Source organism: Chlamydotis macqueenii, chromosome 12 (assembly GCF_036417535.1).
Source record: "Chlamydotis macqueenii isolate bChlMac1 chromosome 12, bChlMac1.mat, whole genome shotgun sequence".
Classification (NCBI taxonomy): domain Eukaryota; kingdom Metazoa; phylum Chordata; class Aves; order Otidiformes; family Otididae; genus Chlamydotis; species Chlamydotis macqueenii.
Window position 1 is genome coordinate 7,862,063 of NC_141567.1, and position 22,282 is coordinate 7,884,344.

General features: G+C 41.7%; 1 protein-coding gene across 1 annotated transcript in view; it reads left to right on the forward strand.

Annotated features, from left to right (window-relative positions):
- The window catches only part of AGBL1 (AGBL carboxypeptidase 1), a gene marked incomplete at its 5' end in the record, with an annotated part of 274,352 nt that extends 253,458 nt beyond the window's left edge, over window positions 1-20,894 (forward strand). Inside the window, one exon of the mRNA XM_086757539.1 lies at window positions 17,502-20,894. Coding sequence (XP_086613665.1) covers window positions 17,502-17,808 — 307 coding nt within the window. The remainder of the gene's footprint in view (window positions 1-17,501) is intronic.
- Window positions 20,895-22,282: the final 1,388 nt, after the last annotated feature.

Below are 22,282 nucleotides of genomic sequence, written 5' to 3' on the forward strand. Positions count from 1 at the left end.
CCCTCTACAAAGACAGATAGGATAAATTCTGAAGTGTACCAGGAATTTTGGTGCAGAAGAGTGGTTGGTGTCCAGTCCACCACAGAGCCAGCCTTTGGCAGGCAATTCCAATTTCTATCACTGTCTCAGCTGACAGCTGCCACTGGGGCCCAAATATTTTTGCTTCCATTTGTGGATCTCCTGTCCCTTCTCTTGGACAGTTCTGGAGAAGGTCTCCAGAGGTTCTTTACTCTCTAGGAGAAATCTAGGTCCCCTCTGAATTTCATAAATATTAGCAAGTTTGCTCACTTCAGTGAAAATACCATTTGCACCTTCCATGTCAATACCAGTTAATTCATCTTGCCTTTCTTTGCATCTGTCTCAGTCTTTTTTTTTTTTCCCAGCAACTCTAAACAAGAGAAAGAATTAAGTCTCTCCATAAGACTGTAAAGCTGTTAATTAATTAATGCATATTTTATTCTGCCATTGAACCATCCTAGCCCTGCCTGAAGGAAAATTATGAACTGCTGGAGTCTTCACTCAGGGAACCAAAACTAGAGACATGGAAGATTTTGCCTCCCTCCTTTTCTGTCATAGTTTGGTCTGCTTTCTTTCTTTTTCTTTCTTTCTTTTTTTTTTTTTTTCCTCCTCTCCTTTCTTTCAGATGCTCCTGACATTTAACAGACTCTGATCACTTCCAGGTGACCTGACCATCTTTTGTACTGTTCTTGTCACAACTCATCTGGATGAAAAAAAAAGTAGGAAGAAAAATAGCAAGAAGAGGTTTTAGCTTTTGCTGTCCTTCATCTCTTGTCCCTGAGAGCATGTCCCTCTCCATCTCATTCAGACTGGTGCTCTTGGTGGGGAGGAGATCTCTCCCTATCATAGGCTTTTTAAGAGCTGAGGGTCATTGAGTCCTTCATACCCCTGTGAAGTGGGTAAATAGACTGTGAAACCTATTTAACCTGTTGTGCTGGCCCTTGCGTTGCAGATCACAATAAATCACACAGAGCCAAATGGATTTTCCCCCCTGCTTTAATATTTATTTGGCAGTGAATTTTTAATAGGGAGGGACTTCCACTTGTCATCCTGAGAATGCCAGGTGGGCAAAAGAACGGAAGAGACAAACTTAGAGGAATGGGTGCAAAGCTTTGGGGGAGGGAAGAGCGAAAAGATGGGAGGAAAAAAAGGGAATGGAAAAGGGAAAGGGAGAGGAGAACAGGGAGGCAATAATCACTACAGTTTCTTTGTTTGAAGATGAATTTCTCAGATAACAGCAGCTTAGTGCAGCTCCCAGCCCTTGCAGCAGTGAACAGTTCACACACAGCAGGGAAGCGAATCAGCCCGGGAAAGAGTGTTTGACCTAAAGGTACTTGTACCCTTCCAGAGTTCATTTCTCACATCTAGCCTTTCCATCAAAACAAATAAATTAATTGGAGATTTGTGAGCCCAATTTGGCAAATAAAAAAGGAAACTATGGTTGTGGCCCAAAATCCATAATTACATTCTGATGCTGTGTGTGACTAAGAGAAAGGAATAGAGAGTCACTATGGAGAGACAGACATCATTGACTTGATAATGAGATGGTATGGAGAGACACAACAAGGGCTTCAGATAGATGACAAGCATTAGATTTAGTGGATGTACAGTTAAAATTAAAGAGATGGATTTTATGAGTGCACTTGGGAAGACACCTTGGACAGACATACTGTGAATAGATGTTGCAGGAAGAGGGATGTTGTTAGATAGACAGACACTGTCTGGGAGAAATGGGTAAGGCAACAAAGTGATACTGCAGCTAGGCACATAATGATTTATTCTGTTGATAAATAAATTCTATAAATAAATACTACAGAAAGATATTTCAGTAGCCTGCCATCTATGAATATTTGACACAAACATCTAAGAAACTGCATAGCACCTCACTCAAAATAAACATAACTGAGCAGCTACCGGGTATGTATACAATCATAGTGTTTAAACATTTAAGAGATGTTATCAGCTGCAGCAAAACCAGCAATTTGTCACCTGAGTCAAAGCTTATTTCACCCTGATGGACACATCATTGATGGCCTGGCAACAGCATGGCAGAAAAGGCTAGGCCAGCAGGTAGACAATTAAATGCTGCAGCAACACTGGACAAGTAAATGGGAAAATGCAGTGTTTGGATTTCAGAATTGGAAATAGTCCACAATGTGGGTATGAGCTTTCAATCTTGCATCCAGGCTTACCAAGGGATGACACATTGCAAAATCATTTCCACCACTACGTTGTTCTGGCCCAAACCTGACTTGTGGGCTTGTCCATCCCAAGCTGCTGTGCTAACCCCACAAACACCCACAGGGAGCTCCATTCCCAGCTCTCTTCAGCTACCTTATTGACCACAGCAAGCAGTCCAATGTCCTGCTACTGAGTGTCCTGGCAGTAATGCAGAACATCCTGTTCTCTTTTAGTAGGCTTTGGGCAAGAGTTGTCATCTACGCAGATGCCTATTCCTGCTGAGACTGTCAGTCTTACTCCTACACCTGACAGATGCTGCCTAAATTGAGAGCTTTTCCAGGGAGGCAGATCCTGTTGTAGTTCCTGAGGTCAGCAGTCCTGAGGACTCCTGAAGTACAGGACATCTGAGGAGTGAACATACTTTTATACTGCATGTGTTTCCACCCTCACCGTGTCTGTCTCACTTCAGGCCTCTCCTGAGCCTTACAAGAGCGCCCGTTTCCTTGCTGTGGGTCCAGACTGAGGTTTTCACAATTCCCATTGAGTGGAATTGCGTACCAGCTAATGTTTTGTTCACCTCTGTAACCACCTTTCTACCCTGAGCTTTGATGGGTTCTCTCCTTTTGTTGATTGCTCAGCCTCACGTCAGGGATGCTCATTTTGGGGCTATCAGTGTCTACTCAGCACCCGTTATCATGCTGCCCTCGAAGCAGACACGTTCCTTTTCAGGGCGCTGGCAGGCATCCTCCAGGCTCCTGCTAATGCCTGCTAACGTCCAGCACAGCCTGCCCGTGCTCTGAACACTCTGGGAGTTTACCGTGCACCTCAGAATCACTTTGGCAGGTACCAGGGTTGGTTTGCTTAGTTCATTTCCTCTGTGACTTGAACGTGTACGTCCACAGCGATGGAAAGACAAGCGCATTAACCTCTGCTCTTCTCGTACGGCACCTTCTCCTTGCTACAGTTTATGCTTCAAACCACAAACTGTTTGATTTCAATTCTTGCTGTCACAGGCACTATGTTAGGTATATGTTTTATAAATCATTCAATGTAATGCACGTTCATAAAGCCTCACAGAAAGAACTCCACCAACTGTCTTTTAGCTTGCTATGGATGCTGCCTTCAGGGCCCAAATACTAGTTCATGAGGAGAAGAAGAGATTATATATATTTTTAATGGCTTTAAACACCAAATTAAATTTGAAATTAGCATTGAACTCTATCATCCATTTCCAGTAATGATGCTTAATGTTATCGTGAGAGAATCAAGTGTTTCACATGGTAGGTGTCAATTGAGTCTTGTTCAGGAAGTTATCCAAGGCCTCTTGGGTACGACACGCTGGGAAAGTGATTAAAACCCTGTCAGGTTAAGTGAGAATAGTATTTTTGATGTTCCTCTCTCCCCTTCATTTCAATCTTTCTTAGCAGCCAGTTTCTATCTCTAAGGATATATCTTGTAATAATAATTGCTTGTTATCAGTGGATATTTTCCAGCACAGCAAAGATATCTAAATCCAAAGTCTCCAACAGAGGAAATTGATAGGTCTGAATTTAAGGAGTGTCAGGTTAATCCATCTCGGAGGAGACCCTCTGTAAGAAGTGAAATGTTAGGCATTTCCTGACCATAGGGAGTAGCGTGGGAGAAGGGTATGCCAAGCTTCTGAGGGGGCAGATCTTGAAAGCGGGAATAGACAGCTCAGGAACTTTTCTTCTTCCTCGATTGTCTCCCCGCAGACTTCTCTTGCACTGGAAATCTCTAGAACAGCACGAGAAGGTGGAAGGGAGCATCTCTCTGTAGCTAGAGCTACTGGTTTGTGGCACCTGGCTTTGCTCCTCCTTTTTACATATAATTTACCCATTTTGCTTAATTAATTGATACTCAGCAGCTTAGGTTAATATGACCCTAATTGTGTGATTGTTTTTAATTCTGGGCTTTTTTTTTGTCCTAAACTGGTAAGAGACAGTTACAGTAAATACATGTGTATTACAGAAAGGCAACCAGCAGCATTGGTGCCGTCTTTCACTGCGACCTGTTGCTAGGAGTGTGGCTGAAAAAAAACTGCCTAAGGGATGCTCTGGATCAGCGTCTGCAGCCTCTCTGACCTCGCTCTGCTGCTTTCCTTGCTTTTCCAGAACTACACAAACAGGCAGCACCCTTCTAGGAGTGCCTGCATCTCGCACCATGCCTTGCCGTAGACCTCGTCTGTAGAGCAAATGTGTAAGGCTGATGTGAAAAGTGCCGCAGGCTCTCACTGCTGTTGTAATTATCATCAAATGATTGTCATTGCACAGCGATCCTTACTCACTAGCAAACCAAGAAATGCTCTGAGTATTAAGAATTAGGGATCTAGGCCTTGCACCTTTGCCAAGTTTTGACACAGGGCATATTTCTTATAACTCATTCCTAAAAATTGTTACACTGGCTGTTCACTGAATTTAGAATTCTTCACTTTCTGTTCTAAAACAGACAAGATTTAAAGCCATGTTGTTCCCTGCTGTAGAAAAGGCTGCAAAATTAGTGGTGAATGATGCTGCTCGGGAGTTCAGCTGCTCAGCTGGGACACGCTGGTGCTCTGTGCACATCAGAAGACTTTTTCCTTATAAATCATCTAACTGCTTCTCTTGCTCTCAGAAAGCAATATGCAGTGTTTCAGGCTACAAAGCTTGTATGTAAAGTGAATGCATTGTTATTTAAAAATGATTCATATTGTTGGGAAGCCCAGAAAGGTAAGCTGATTGGTGGGTAAGCAATGGAGTGTAATAGCCCTGAGAAAACTGCTGTGTAATAGCAGCTCTGATTCCTTGCAGGATAAAACTCTATAATGTTGCCATCTTTCCCGTACCTTTCATGTGTACAGCACTTCATATACACTAAGTGTATTACTTTGTCATCTGGACTGATATCTGGTTTGATACTCCTGGGCTTTGCTAGTCTGCTTGTGAGTAGTATGAAGTTTTCAAACAAAGTTTTAGGCTTAAGGTAACATCTAAATTATGGATTTCTGACATGGCCTTGGTGGTGTTTCTTGATAGGCTGCTTTTTGAGCTAAGCTGATAACCCATCTTGCCTCAGAAATGCTTTTTTTTTTTTTCTCCTTCATTTTGAATTGCCTGTATCATGCACCATTAAATCTGACACAGTTTATCTGCTGGTTGGCTGTGCAGAAAAGGAGTAAGTCCAGCGTAAGCCTGGCAAACTCAGGCTAAAGTCAGCAGCAGTCTGACTTGGCTGCACCTGCTCATCCTGTTACCTCCACCGTTTCGAGAGCCTGGGTCCCTCAGCACCATACAGTGGTTTTTCGAGGGGTTGTGTGTTACTGACACTAGAAATGTTATTGTGAGGCTACCTATGCAAAGTTGGTGCACCAAAAAGGTCTGTAGAGAAAATGATGCCATCATGATTTGATGCAGAAGAAAGAACAAGAAAATGGTTTCTGTGTTTCCTGCACAAAAGCCAGGAACCCTGTATGCATTCATGAACATAACCTTCCCAAATGCCTTCCCTCTGTAAAGTGTATATATATATATATATTTTAGCACATGGATTTGTGCTGTTTATACTGGCAAATATATATTTTTGTGGGCTTTTTCAATGCCTTAGGGGACAATTCATGAGCCAGAACAACTCTCAGTCTCGTCTTTTCCTGGTGTTTCAGTTCCTGGAAGACAGAACCTACCATGCAAAGAGCAGACCTCCCTTTATTTTGGTGCAATAAGCAGCTTCCTAAACCAAAGAGACAAAATGAGGAGCTAGGAAAACATAAATACAAGGCAAATGCCAGGAAAGACAAGATTTCCTGACTAATTAGGTTTTCAGGTCTAGTTGGAATCAGCATGCACAAGTCCTCACCCTTTCCTTCCTCAAGCTGGATGGCTGGCTTTTTCTACTAGAAAAGCTAGCTGGACAGCTTAAAATCAGAGACGAGACTGGATATAGAAAATCTAGCAGCTGGTGACAGTCTCTTTCCCATCTGAATAATTTCCCCTTCACTTTTATATCTTCAGGTTTTTTTTTCAGTATGGCAAGAATTACAACATTTCTCTGTGAATTATGACCTGGCAGCTAATCCTTGGTATTACTGAGCACCTCTCTCTCCTCCTGGTGCCAGCAGGAGTCCTACATCCTCATCATTTCTCCAGCTAAACTCTACATTCCTGTCTGGCAGAATCATGAACACTCACTTCTTTCCCTAATGGGTCTGGAAACTTGCTGTTTTCTTTACTGAAGTCTTGGTTTGCTGAAAGGAGGTTTTGGACCACACCCACCAAGGTTCTTAAGTACCTACTTTTTCACTGCTTTCAGCAGACAGAAAAGCACTTACTTAGAAGAGGCAATTAGATAGCTTTACACCCTCATTCAGCAGCAGACGGATGACAGAGGGCTTCAGAAACACCCTGGCTCTGCCACCATCCCATCACCTTGCCATCCGGGTAGAGTGATGGAGCCTTCAGTGTCCATGTTATTGGGGAACTGAGGCACAAAGAGAAAAGTCCAAAGTGACTGCGAGCCCACTGAGTGTAGAACCCAAATCCTTCAAACAAAATTGTTTTAACCTCGTGATTCACTTTTCCCTTGATGCACACTGACATATCTTTTCAGTCATTTATTCTGCACACAAGAACTGACCTTTTATCACTCTTGGTTGTAAATCTGAGGGTGACGTTAAATGCTCAGGGTGATTCTCTGTGAAGTGATTGTTTCACTATTCTGCAAGCTGTGCTCTAATTTGCCCCATCCATTCAAATACATGTCTTATTTTGATTAAGTGAATAGTTTTGTCAGTTTATGTTGCTTCAGCTTTCGCTCAGAATATTCTTGCTTCTGTGATGTGTTAGTGTTCTTTTAAGAATTTTAGTGGTACTTTATATATGCATAAATAAATATACACACATATATTCACATACAGAACAAGTAAGAAAACATAATTGCCAGTTTCAGGTAAAACACAGAACATTTTGGCAGCATTTGAAGATTGATTTTTATGAAATATTCAGGAAATACTCATGTTAAGAGAGGTTTTAAAAATTGTTCCCTAATGGGAATTGATAGATGCTACAAGCATAGATGCTGTTATACAGGGGAAACATGAAAAATCTACAACAGAAACGCAGAAGAGTATTAGGACACCTGTTGTACAACAAACAGCAACGGCAACTTTTAGACGTGCTTTACTATGTTCTTTCTGCAAGGTGATACTGTCTTCTTATATTACAGCAAATGGTTGTTGTTTTTCCTCTTTCCTCTGTTTACTGGGAGTCATATGTTCCTGGCTGGTGGGTCTTTCCGGCACAAATAATCCCTTTGAACTCTGAGTTCTGATGTGGGATGAAGATGATGCTTCATGTTTGTGTCAGCCCTGCATGCCTACTCTTTTTCTTGTGTACTAAACCACTGAAAGTCATCCTTGCAATTCCTGACAGACAAATTTTAGGAGGCAGGGAGAGCATAATGAAATATTTGCTGTTCTTCATGAAACATCTGGCAGGGCTTTGGCAAGATCAAGGATTTAGCAGGAGTTGCCACATATGCTGTAGCTGACATTTTTTGTTGTCCTTAATGGCGTCCAAAGCATATGCAAATCAGCTGTGTAATGAGTGAGGTTAAGCGAGGTTTTGATTTTGGTTCCATATGGTGTTAAAAACATAATTGATCAGAATGTTTTGAAATACATTGAACACGAGTGTTCAGATTTGTTTTATCTGAATCTCATTATGTCTGAGAAAAGATGTAGGATGAGGTCAGAGGCTGAAGTTTTAACCTGGATCTATTATCGGTTATCTGTGATCACACATACTTAATCAAGTGTTTCTGCTATAAAACCCACTTTAATTTGCGTTAAAGGCAAGATAGATTTCTTTGACCTTGCCTTCTCTGTCTTTTATTCTTATGGGTACATACACACCGAGTCTCTCTCTCTCTTTCCTAATTATGATGTCGACTAAACACACTTATTTTCCACAGGAAAGGAGAAGAGGAAAAAAGTTATGTTTTAGTATCAGAACTTTTTACACTACAGGAAGTTTCTCAGATCAGTTATGATGAACATCCCTGGAATGACATGCATAACTTTTAGGGGGATTATGATTTTGCAGATTTGTTTTGGATTACTTTCAAGAAATCTGTGATAACGCAGGACCTTGTAGAGATGGAGTTACTTTGAGAGGTGGCCATGTTGACTGATGTTCATCAGCTGGAACCTCTTAGGCTTCACTGCTTTACCATCATGTTGGCCTTAAATTAACTGTTTTCTGTGTGTTCCATAAACTATTTTCTGTGACCCTTAAGCTGAAATTTGCCTGAAGACTTTCCTTGAAAGCAGAATCCAGTGGTAAAGTAGCTGTTGAACCCCCATGTGGTGCCATACCCTCTCCTCTCTCTGGATACTCCAGAACCAGAATATTTATTTTCACCAGAGCTCAATACTTTTAGTCTCAGTCATTGTTTACCCATTTGAAGACATGTAATTGTGAAAGAAAAAAAAAAGAGCTATGCAGAAGGGTTTCTGAAACAGTTATTCCTTACTTTGAAAAGTACAAGAATGAGTCAGATTCATGTGGAATAGGAATAAGTCTGTATTTCCCTACTGAGAATCCACGTTCTTAACTTTTGCCACACAGTCTTGCTTTTAGCTTCTAGTTTCAGCTCTCAAATAGCTGATGACAAAACTTTTAAGTTTTAGACAACCATTTCTACCTGCCTGCTGACAGTTCCAATATATCTCAAGTCCTACCCAGATGGTCTAAGTCCCCCTTCAGGTGACCTGCTGCTTTGTCAACACTCACCTGAAGACTAGAATCAAAGAACTGGTTTGCCCTGGTCAGTAGCCCGCTCTTTCCCTGAGGTAGCTTCCAGTCGAATGCAATAGCATCAAGGTTCAGTGATCATCTGTTGTTACCTCTCAGCTAGCTGTAGGAAAGTCTCCTGAGACTTCCTATGTCTGGTAATGTAAATTGTGCTCTGAATACAGTGTGAACCATGTAATTGTGGGGATGTATAGGTGTGTGGGTGTCCGATTGTATGCATATATACATATATGTGTATCTTTTATTTATCTGTCTGTAGGAAAGGTGTATAAGGGATGGTGATCTACTTTGTGTGCTTGTATAGACATACTTACATATTTATATGTATACACACACATATACATATCTATCACACATAGATAGATTCTCTGAAACCTCAGAGTGGTTATCAGCTAAAAACCATATTTTTCAAGAAGAAAAAAACAACAACCAAGAGGTTGCTTTCTCCCTTAAGGTGTATAGTGGTTGATATTTAGTCCTTTACAGCAGTTGTTAGTTAAGTCAGGTAGTTTAGATGGATGTCTGTAATCTGGTGTGCAAGCAAATATTTGCATGTGCTATCTGACCAAAAAAAAATACCCTGTACATAAAACAGATATATAACTAAAATACAGCCTAGACATATCTTGGCCATCTTAAAACATTTTGCTTTCAAAAATTCCTAATCCTTTAAGTCTCTCAGAGCGAACTAAGGGATATATACATATGGAACTTGGACAGTTGAAATTAAATATATAGAACTAATCACAAAACTTGGATGAAGTCAGTGGAATTATATGAACAGGAACAAGGGAACCAAGAACCCAGGAAAACCTGCATACCCTTACAGTGTTTATCTTCAGCAGTACAAATTTCCAGCATCTAAGCCAAAATCTTTCCACATTTCCTTCCCCACTACAGTGCCAATGTCTCAATTACTGGAAGCATCCAAAAGCAATTACAAGGATTCCAATAATCTTCCTGTATTACTGTGGCTAGACTGCTAGTTCTCATCAATAACATGATTATCATTTTGAGAAAGAATTGCTTGAAGTAGAGACACTATGAGAAAAGCTCCCAAACACTTTCAAAATCATATTTATAGAAACTTTTACATTATTCTGTGTCCTAATGAGTTCCAGTAGTCTTAGTAAATATCTTCCCATACAGGGGGCCTTGGCTGCTCATATTTCTCAGGAAGCCTAAGCTGTAGAAAGCCAAAATGTTACCTAGTTCGAAAGCATTTTTTTTTTTATTCTTAAACTCAGCGTGAAATTCAAGCCACTGACAGTGCTACATGCGGGATGGATATTATCTCATCTATTTTATGTCACCCATCTTTTATTTACTTTGTTGATCTGGGGTCTACACCGACTGTCACAGTGCCATTTTGTGGCTGACTTGTATCTGTTCAAGCCAGTGGGTTTTATTAATGCTTACAAGCCTACAGCTGTAAGAATGCTGAAGGTGCAATGTTAGCGCTGCACTGATATATAGATGGCTTCTCCATTAGGAAGAAATTAATGATTGTTCATAAGATTGAATCCACAGCTTTTGGCTTCTCACCAGCTTTTCCATCCTGCAAGTCTAAAGACCAGCCCTTGTGAATTTTGTTGATTAGCATTAGAAACATCCCTGGATTTGAACTGAGATATCTGGAATCCAGGAATGTCATATAATGTCAAGCTAGTACCCTTCAAATAGGAGAAGAATGCCTACTTGTCCTCTATACAAACTCATCTTTCATAGAAGGATCAAAGCTGTATCAATGACATGATGTAATTCAATTAAATGCAATTCTTCATATTCATTCAAGGCTTTTCAATTTCCCAACCATGTGTAATGAAAGGTAGAGTTGACTCAACATCTCCTCTGTTCTTACAGGAATCATCAGTGATCTTCTTACCCATAAGGAGAATGGAAACAGTTGTTCCTGAGAAGACTAAGAGAGCTTCTGCTAGATAGAAGTAAAATACTGTCCAGGTCTAAATTGTTGCAAGCCTGAATGAACATTAGGGGACAGTATCATCCAGGAGTCAGCCTATTTCTTACTCTTTATGGTCTCCTTTTATTTACAAGTTGTCTTCCCTTCTCTCTGAATGATAAAGCCCCACTTGCTCCTTACTTATCTAACTGGTGCACCCGACATCCATTTTTAATCTGGGGAAATCAATTATAAATATTACAGCCTACAATTACCCTGGGAACTCCTGAAAAACTAATTAGTACGAGTCTTAGCAATGAATTACACCTTTCTCTTGCAGCAAGATTTAAAAAAAAAAAAAAAACAAAACCAACAACCTACACTCAAAAGACGACCAAACATCTCTCAGCCATAGCAAACAGCATTCAAGAGTGTTTAATTATGATCATATTGTTCATGAAAGGACAGGCCATGGTGGGCTGAAAGCCAGGGCACCTGGCATTGCCTAGGGCTTAGCTCCTTTTTCTCAGGAGATGTTGTGTGATGTAAAAGTCTTTAACAAAGAGTCTTTGGGAAGGGAAATCTCATGGGAGCCTACAAAGTTCTTATCATTGGTGTTTACTGTGTAGCAACAAAGGAGGAGAATGGAATAGTTCTTTAAGCTGGAGCCATCTTGCGTCAGTGCATAGTTGATGCCTCACCCTTGGAGAGATCAAGGACTAAACAGAGCCTCGTCTAGCTTTTCTCAGGCAGGAGGGGAAGCCAGGCTGCTGTCTGGGGAGGTCTTGAATTGCAGAAGTCAAATGGGAAAGTCATTACAAGGTGTGCACCACAACTTGTAGGAAGTGAATCAAGACACTAAGGACAGACTGAAGCCCTTAATTGGTATCATGTTGCTCTGGTGTATTTATTACAGGTGTAATTACCTAAAAGCATCATCTTTGTTTCATTTATGTCCTAAAACACTGCTTTATGAAGCTATTAAAGGTAGAATGGTACTCTGGGAAAACTGCGAATACATCTACATAAGATTTTTTTTTTAGATCCATTACAGGACTTCAGAAACAGTGTTCCTGTAAAACACTTTTATTAAAAGATATGGATTCCTCAAAGGCAAAACTGTGCAAGACCACACACTCTTTTTGATTCGGTGACATGGGTGGAATTTTAACATCAAAAAAAAAAAGAACGGTAAGGCAATCAATCCAAATAACTGAGGTTAGGGAACTTCCTGGAGTCTCCAGTCCCTGCTTGAGCGGAGAAAAAGCACGCCCTTCTTTCAGGTGAATGGTGTAATTGCTGAGAACTTGGCCTGTTTAGGTCGGACATAAATAACTTTTCTGTTTCCTCCCAGGGAAATGTCTGATATCTTGAAAAATTTCAAGAAATCCATTTCCTGCCTTATTTAGTCTATGAACTGTGTCCGAGACGTGCTCCTTATACACAGCCATACCCCTGCCGTTGGGCAGCTTCCAAAGGATTCCGACATATCGTGATGGAGAGAAGGTTTAGGGAAAGGTGAAAATAAGTTTACAGACACGGTGATTATGTAGCTACTGGGATGTTATTATTCACTGCAGAGAGAAGATGAAGATGTTTGCTTGTTTGTTGATACATTCTTCACAGGGAGTCATTGATATGTCCATGACCAGCAGTGGTCCGCAGACTTAGATTTTTCCTCCTTTTTGTGTGAAGATTTTAACCACTCACTTCCTAGCTTTGTTCTGGCAATACTGCAGCAGATTTCACAAGAGTGAGAGGAGCAATATGAAAAAAAAAAAAAGAAAATGCTGCATTTCTTTCTCTAACACACTGCAACGGTAAGGCCTGACAAGTGAAGGTCAAGCAGCAACCCTGGACGATAGTCAGAGATTCCCTAAGAGGAACAGATGATAGTGCTTGTTCTTTCCAGCATAAAAAATAAAACTCATTCTATCTTGAGCCAGTCAGTAGAATAAATATGAGTGGAAAATCCCAAGAAATTACTTAGGACATCTCTAGTTTTCCTCCATGCCCTGGGAGTGTATGCACAAGTGAAGGAGAATTATGTATGGAAGAGAGATCATCAGCCATCGCCATGTACAGCATGTACCTATAGTTTATCAACAACAGCTACAGAGTGTTTTTTCATATGTGCAGTTCAGCAGGACTTGCAAGATTTCTGTCCAACTATGACCTAACAGGTAGACTGACTTAGAATAGGTTTGCAGGAAGCACCTGAGAGAAGTGTTTTTCAGTCGTATCAGAAATCTCCAGTTATGCAGACATGTAAGGAGGAACTGGGCTCTGTTGGGATTTAACCCCAGTCAACAAACAAGTACCACACAGCTGCTCACTCCCCCTCCCAGGATGGGGGAGAGGATCGGAAAGACAGGAGAACTCGTGGATTGAGATAAAACCAGTTTACTAGGACAGCAAAGGAAGAGACAATAATAATACTACATAATAATGATAGCAACAACAATAATAATAGTAATGGAATATACAAAACGAACAGTGCACAATTCTCTGCCACCCCATGACCCAACAACTGACACAGCTCGTCCTGAACAGCGATTACAGAACAGAACTGAACGCGATCTCAGAACAATCCTGAGTAGAGAGAGAGTGAGATAGTTGCCCACCAGCCAACCCCCTCTTATATCCTGGGTGTGATGTCTATGGTATGGAATACTTTGGCCAGTTTGGGCCAGCTGTACTGGCTGCACTCCGCCCAGATTCTTGCACCTACACGTTAGCAAAACCTGGGAAGCTGAGAAAAGTCCCTGATCTCTTAGCAACAACTAATAACATCAGTATATTATCAGTAATATTCGTATACCAAATCCCATACTAAATCATAAAAAAACCAGCAGCTACTAGGGAGAAAATAAGCTCCATCCTAGGTGAAACCAGGACAGGGTCCCTTCTCCTTCTTCTCATGTAAACTCAGCAAAAAAACAGAATCATTCTACAGGGTACCAAAGCTTGCTTGCTTTCCAAAACCAAGCAAACAAACACACACACCCACATACAAAAGGAGAACTAATTAAGATCAAGTCATATCTCAATAAACATGCAAATTAAAAATCAAAACAAAGAAATTCTATTTATCACATCATAAAGTTGCAAATTGCTGTTGTGGCTCCCATCGGCTGGAATAGATGAGGGCTACGAGGCTGTAGGTTTCAAATTAGTAAATCAACCAACATGTGTACATGTTTTATTGTGATAGCTGGGGGACTGCTGGCTGTAGATATATTACCAGCCTTCCCTCCCCCTCTTCTCTACTGCACTCACATTTGGTGGTATTCACAGACTATATTTGTCTTGGAGTTCTCTAATGTAATGTCATTGGTTTTTCTCATTGTTTACCTTCTGTAAGACAACATCATTATTCGTTGGTAAGTCTGTTTCATGTCCCCTGGGGTTTTTATCCTTTTTTTTTTTTTTTTGAGGGGAAAATTCTTTTGCAGCTGTAAAAAAAAAATCAGATTAAAAAAATACATAAACAAAAATACCAAGAAACTGCCCCTAACAAAAAACCCCACAACTCTTTGTTGGAAAAGAGAGAAAGGCACACCTTCTGCAACGGCATGCAATAGTCTAGATTTTGGCATTTCTGCTTGTTACCATGTTTCACCATTTGCATTCTCTCCTAAAGGAGCTGGTCTTTGTGATGTGGAGAAGCAGCATGTAATGATGTTGGCAGGTTTGTTGGTGGGACGCTAGCTGGCTCCCCAGCATGCCACATGCTGCCACCTCTCCTCTTTCAGAAAAACCTCAAACCTGCTGGCTTGAACCAGCCCCTTTGTATTGCTTTGTTATGCATTTTAAATCTTCCTGCAGCAAAAAAAAATAAATTATTGGGATGGAAGATTCCATATAGTAGTGAAATCTAGCTGGGTTTGTAGAGTTTGGTAGTGTGATTAAGAGTCTTTCAACTTTGAAGTCACCAGTGTGATTAGAGCCTGCATTGGCAGAGAGAGGAAGTTGGTACCATCTAGTTGCTGTTTGGTAGCTCATTATGTGACTTGTGGTGGTGGCATCAGTCCAAATTGGAGAAATAGCTACTAAAGGCAGTGCTAATTGGCTTGCTGGTTTACTGTTACAGCAAAGGAGCAAACGGCAGAACCAACTAGGGAGGAAGTCATCTTTCCTAACCTCTAAACATGGTCTAGGCACATCCTCACTTGTGGGGAACCTCTCCCTGCAATATATCTGCCCAAGAATTAAATTGTCGCAGTCTTGGTGTTTCATGTAGGCAATATGATGGCACCCATCTTGGAAGGGAGAGCTTTTGAAGTCCTTTATAAAGGTTTTATGCATAAATACTTTCTTCATAAAGACTGTCCATCCCTTCAATATCAAATGTAAGGAAATGGCATGCTTATGTGTTTTTCTTTTTCATTCTCTAATTGTTGTCTTCCATATTTCCCTTTCATAGTAAAGTGCTTTTCTGTTAGAAGTAAATTTCCCCTTTTTGTCAGAAATACAATACTAAAATAATTTGAGTTATAAAAAAATTCAGAAAGTTCTCTGTTATTTGGTTTCCCAGCTTTAAGTAATAATGGGAATTTATTTTTTAAATTGTTATCCTGTTAATGCAAATGTTTGACCTTCAGTTCACAGGTTGCAAACTGAACCATTCCATCTGCAAAATATCAGTGAGTTGGGTGGCAGCTACGCTCTGTCCCAATGGCGTTAGCAGCTCCTCTCATACGTACAGGGCAATATTGAAAGTAGATATGCTTTGTTTCTTTTTTTTTTTTATTGCAGAGCTGCAAGAGCAGAGCTTATAAATGAAAAATCTAGTTCCCTTGAGTTTAGTCAGCATTGAACATTATCATAGGTACTTGGTATCATGGTAATTCGTGCCATGCCTGCGTATGAAAGTAAAAGAAGAAGTCAAACCCACTGGTCAGACTCAATAGAGACCACTGCTTGTAGCTGTGTGTGCTGGGAGGATTGTCCTGGTTTGATTGTTTTGTTTCATGTTACATATCCAATTTCAGTATGAGTTCTTCCTGACCTAGATTTCTCAGCAGACTGAAGTGGAGCCAGAAACTGTAAAAGTGCATAATTATTCTTTTATTTATTTTTAAGCTGTACAGCTCTATTAAGCTTTCAGAGAATCCTTTATACTCAGCCTTTGAAGTAAACTAAGCCAGAGATCAGCCAGAGGAGAAGTGGGTTGACACTGCTTGTTTCTGTCTGCAGAGTAGGCTGTATACAGTTAAGATCTGTAGTCTCAAAGTTAGGAGAATCTTACACCTTTTTTTTTTTTTGGAGTGGAGAGGAGAGAGGGGATCAATACATCCAAAACCAATACTTTATACCTTTGGTATGTTCTGAAACCTCAGATGCTGGCACTGCTGTGAAACAGCTGGGAGCTGGAAGATTATTCCTGGTACTGACATATAAATGAGCAGACCACACATTAAAGCTGTGTATGCTCCATCTGCCAAGCCATTCATGCTTCCCAACTTGGGACAAATTAGGAACTCTGGCCCAGTGGCAGACGATTATTATTCCTTTCCCAGTTCCCCAAAGCAATACATTTCCCTGCTTTGAGTCTGATTGAAAACATTGACCTGGAGGTGAAAAACACAGTATCTGTCCACTGGATTCATCCAGACTCTGACCCAGGCAGCATTAAAACCATAGGTTTCGTTCTGGTCTCAAAAAATTACCTAGCTGCTCTCCTGGGCTAAGGGCCAAGTGGGAACTAGGCAGCTAGGTAAGATATAGACCACATCCCCTAGAGCCATCTACTCTAGCGGTTACAATTCTGCCATAAATATTGCATTAGGATAACCTAATACAATATGTATTGAAAATAGACATGTAAAGAAAGCCTATGACTATTCCTGTAAGTAAATAGCAGGAGGCTGAGGTGATGTAACCGACCCTTCTGAGAGCCAGACAATGTAGCTGTGACATCCATTTAGAGTCTCTCCTCAGCCTTTCAGACTTGCCTCTGAATTTGGCCTTTCCTCAGGAAGCCAAGCTATGAAAGCCTTTTCATGCTCCTTCCAAAACACAAGTGCTCCTGGTGTTTCTGCCCTCCTTGGAGCCAGTGTGTTCAAAGACTCGAGAGCTTCCAGTTTTTGTTTGCCCTGCCTCTTGTTAGCAGTGCTTTGAGCTTGCACAGAACAGGAAGAAAAGATGCCAAAGCACTTCAACTACCTGGATTGATTAGGTCTTACACTAAATGTGGAACTACGGTGAGGTGGATGATGATTAAACCTGCAAACTTCTGGAAACTGAATACCTCCTTTACTATATTTCAGCTTCTATGACCTTGTAAGTGCCTCAAGGCAAGAATGGTGTTGTCCGTGTATAAAGCACTCAGTTTCTGTATAAGAATAACAGAAATAGTGATAACAATAATCGTTTCTCCTGTGAGGTAGGGAAGTATCAATGTTCATTTTCTGGATGCTAAAACAGACACAAAGACATACAGGATCCTGCTTAGTGCCATCTCATGCCTTATTAGCAGAGCCAGGACTGAACCCAGGAAACGCATTTCCCTATTACTTGCCTATTTCCCTATTACCTCTAGAGAACACACCCTCCTTTGGTGACGACCAGTCTCTCTTCTGATTTTTCTGCAGAAGCTGCAGCAACAGCAGCCTGGAGAGTGATGATGAACCTCCTTGTGTGGAAGAAATTGATTATAATACTGACAGTTGCTCTGATGGTGAAGGGGACTTCTCAGAGCTAGACCAAGAGATCCAGGAGTGCCTTTCATGGGCGGAAGGAGATTCAGAAGATGAGGGAGTGAACACAGGACAGACACGCAGCTCCAAGGCTCTCAGGGGGCTCTACATTTCCAGCCAACAAGCATCCAACAACACAGCTCTCCCTCTGCGTTCAACAGCACTTGGGGTGTACAGTGGGTTTGAGAGCAGCCCTGCGTGAACAAGGATTTGACTTGCAGAGCAGTAAGCAAACAGGTTACTGCTCATGTTTGCCTGTTTGCCAGCTTCTGCATCTTTCCCAGATGTATTGCTCCAGTTCTGAATAGAAAGTTGACTGTATGTTTGTTTATTTTGTATACGTGTATATACTGAGACTGACTCCTTACGCTTTGGTACACAAGGCAGAGTGAGGAGCCACTGGCCCAGACAGCACTGTGTGACATCCATTCCTAAACATAATCCCCAGTTTCACAGTTGTCTCTAGTATGTATGTGGTTTTGTACAGATGATTCTCCTTTTCTTTTTAGGCTTCTATTGTGGGCAACAGCCTTTGCCTGGAAGAGTTACAGTTACAGATGCCTTTGGCCAGAGCTCTCCATTGCCATTCATTTCTCTTGCGCTGCAGAGCATGGATCTGATTTCCGCCTGATCAGAATTTTTACAGTGTGTTGAACAGGTTGGGTCAGGCTGTGCACGCTTCTGAGCTGGTCATATCTCAGCAACAGTGTGGGAAATCCAATGTGCCAGAGTAAGGAAAGCACCAGTGACAATATAGAGCGGTCCTCTGGAAACGTGGGCTAAAGTCACCTCTTTGCTGCACTAGAACGAACTAGTCCAGTGTAATCTCAGTTGAGTCACTTCATGCTTGAACTGATGGGCCCAAGTTCAGAATTTGTTTCACAGACGCTGTGAAATTATATTTTGTCTGTGAGACTTCCTTCCAGCTAAGAGAGTACAGATACAACAGTTCATTCTGGGGAACTAGAGCTACTGTTTATTGAAGATGAAAGGGATTTGGGGCATTTTAAGGAAAAAAAAAACATGTTCTTTTGAGGTAACCAGAAGTCTCTCAATATTCTGCCAATAGATTAGTGATGGAGTCAGTATCTAAGAGGGAATTTAGCCAAGCATCAGGCCTGTAACATTATTCATTGTTAGTTTTATTATGATACCACTAAGGAAACTTAGTTAATGGGTCTCCATTGTGTGAGACAGTGATATACTAGAAGACGTTACTGTTAGGTTATATACAGGACATGTTCTACCAGTAACTCCCATAATGAAGTCAGAACAGCTTCTCCTTTGATCCCCAAATGGAAAAAAAATAGATTTCTCCTAAAATTGCCTGCAAACACAGACTCCGGTTCCTGAGAATCTAACACAGGCTGAGAACCCACGCGTGTGCATGACATGCCTAAAGCAGGAAGCCCACATAACTGCATCTCATACCACATATTGCCTGAACTTTTTGTGTGTCTTAGACTCTGCTGCTGCAAATGGGGAACTACCCTGAACCCAAATGGAACTAATTGCATGATGCAAGAGGCTCCCAACTGTGTCACTACTTTATGAGGCTCAAGGAGTTGGATGAATGTATATCGTGTTGTAGCGTTACAGCCTATAAGGCCTCCATTAGCAGTGATTATTATTAATATTGATGCATGGCTAAAAGCACTAGGTCAACTTCTCATCTTTATGCTGTTTGTGGAGAGAATTCCTGATGCAGAATGAGGTTTTCTCTGATGCATTTCTGAACACCTTTCCCCAGACTACCTAAACTTATTTTCCAGCAGGATCTTGCTTTTTGGAGAAATAGATTCTTCCTGTCCTGCTGAGTTTTCAGTATCCAGGTGATTTAAAGTCTTCATCATCACATAAGAGTTCTCTGTGTCTCTATCTCTCTCTCTGTGAAGCTGCTCAAAAGACAGGCAGCTTGGGTCCTTAGAAGCTGAGCCTCTTAGACCAAACTAATTCATTAGGTATGGTGTGTATCTCTGTACAGATGTCTTGTTCTGCTTGCTTTACTGTGCAGCTTGTTGCACACAATACTGAATTTTCGTAATAGGTTAGCTCAGAGACATGGACACAAAGGAGGTAAAACAGGTGTTCACATTATAATAGTTTGTATAACATTGCTTCAAAGCTTATTAATAAAAAAAATTATATATGGCCATACTTAACTTCAAAATCTGACATTCTTATGCATGACAAAAACCTTACACTGTGCTAGGTCCAGGCTGCAGCATACACAGGCCATGCTGTAAGATCTTCACCATTCAGCACATCCCCAGGGCACAGGGCAAAAAAATACCATTGTACATATGTGTCTATAGATGTACATGTATACATCCAGAGCTGCTTTTCTCTCCCTTGCTGCATTCCATACCAACGCCTTGCCACAAAAATAACTGAATGATGCTTACCGAGGCTTGCCAGTGGTACATCTTATTGCAAAGGGGAAAAAAAACACCTTAAGTGAGCATTTTTCTTAATGAGACACCAATATTTTGTCTATAAATACTACAGGCCGGTCTCAGCCTTCTAGCTGTTTCATTCGGAATTTCTTAAGCTAGGGACAATTCAGTTTAGTGGGAAAACTCTGCCCTAGTGATTCATTGAATCAGTAGACTGTGGAAAAGTTGTCCTAATATAATAAAAGCAGAGATGTAGCTTCCATGCATGTTTTCAGCCAAATGTATATGAGGTATACCACTTTTTCATAGATCCCTGTGCTGGGAGCCGCAGGAGGTAGAGAGCTGGCAAAGGCTCTTAGGGTGTTTTCGGTGTCTGGGATGCAGCAGCTGAGCTGGGAGAAAAGTGTCAATGCACATCAGCCACACCTGCATAAATGCTGCTGAGCAACATGAGAGGCCTGGCCAAGTCTTCACCCTGTCAGCTTCCCATGTTTGTGCCAAAGAACTTGTCAGCAAGCGGTGAGGATGCTGCAGAAGGCAATGGCCAGGCAAACCCTTCAGCCCAAGGGCATCCAGCCTGCTGCTGAGACGGCAGGAGCAGGGGAAGTACAATGAGAAGGTTGGGTGGCCAAGCAGTTGGGAATGGCACCTGGAAACCTTCAGCAGAAGCGGTTTTGTGGGCTGTCTTATTTCTTCCAGGAACTTCTACAGGAAGCAGATGCTCTTCTTCTTTTGACAGACCTCTAGAGGTCAGGAGAGGGCCTCCGCTCTGCGCCGCACCCGACACGCCATTAAAATTCTCCCTGAGTCATGGTAATTAAGCAGAACTAGGCTCTGCACAGAGGAACGGAAGTGCATTGACTTTAATAAAACAGAGTGTAAACCAACTTTAGATTAACTCCAGCCTTGTTTATTCTTGCACACTTGTAATTCTGGTTTGGTATTTCCCCCATGAATGGAGCCGTTGTCCCCAGCGCTGAGGCGCGTCATCTCACTTCAGCCTGCAAAGTGCTGAGCAGCGGGGCCAGTGCCTTTTCTTGCTGCTGCTAGCTAATCTCAAAGAATTTGGAAACAGCCGATGGAGAAAGGGAGGGAGGAGAGGAAAGTGGCCTTGCTCCCCACCGTTGCCATTCCTTAAGAGTCAGCAAGGCTGTCAGGTTGAGACACAAGCCAAATATTTCCATAATGGCCAGAAGAGACAGTGTCCTAGAGGCACTTGCCTAGTCCCCAGAGCTAAAGCAGTTTTGGGCTCCAGCCAGGCACATTAACTTTTTCTACTGATGCCTTTTGTCTCACTGACTCTCTTAGCTGCTGTGAATAGCTCCGCTCTCCTTCCTCCCTCCCTGCGGTTTCCATGACATGGGTAGAGGATGCGGCGCTGAGCAGCGCTCACACTGCACCCTCTGTCTCAGCCTCTCGCCTGCTCTCAGGCCCGTTCCTATCCGAGATGATCCTATGGATGTCTTGCCAGAATCTAGTGAAATACACGTGTGTGTGTTTAAACCCCTGGGCTAAAAATAAATAATTAAACAATAAAAATAAAAAGATTCAAGTCAGCAAACTAAAGGAAGAACAAAATCTAATTAGTTTTATCTGCTGTTTGTTAGGAGGCTGTCAGAGTGCTCTATCCCCTGGTTTTACAGCACTCTGGAAAATAACAGTGGTAATAATAATAATAAATAACCATGCACTGGGTTTTATTTGAAGCTTCAGGAAGCAGCTTAGGGAGGGGAAAGGGCAGCAGCCGCTCTCCTCCACTGCTGCTCTCCTGCCAAAGAGCAGAGATGCAGGTGACAGCGCTATCTCCTGTCTTATCTGTGCTTGGACAGGATCCACTGCCCCTGTCCTTCACTTGGAGATATGAGGCATGAGTGGGGGACTGCTTGGCAGCCAATTCGGGACATTCAGGTTGTATTTCTTGCTCTGCCACAGATCTCTTGTGTGCTCTTGAGCAAGTTGTTCATCCTCAGCTCCCAGCCTCAGCTCTGATGTGACATGTAAACAAGGCTTTGATTCCCCACAGCAAACAGGTGTCAGTCAAAGCAGGTGTGTGTTTTGGGGGAAAGAGGGATGTAAAACTACCCAGATGTGTGCTTTATACTGATTTCAGCTGTTGCTAGTCGAGAAGGTAGCTGGAATTATTCTGTGCAGGAGTGTAGTGGTAGTTGCCATTCCCACTTTCCGCTTCAATGATGTGCGGTGATGGTGATGGTTCCTTCCTCTTTAAGCTGTGCTGGATGATTTTAAAAGTCTCTCCTTACATGTTGTTATCAGCCTATC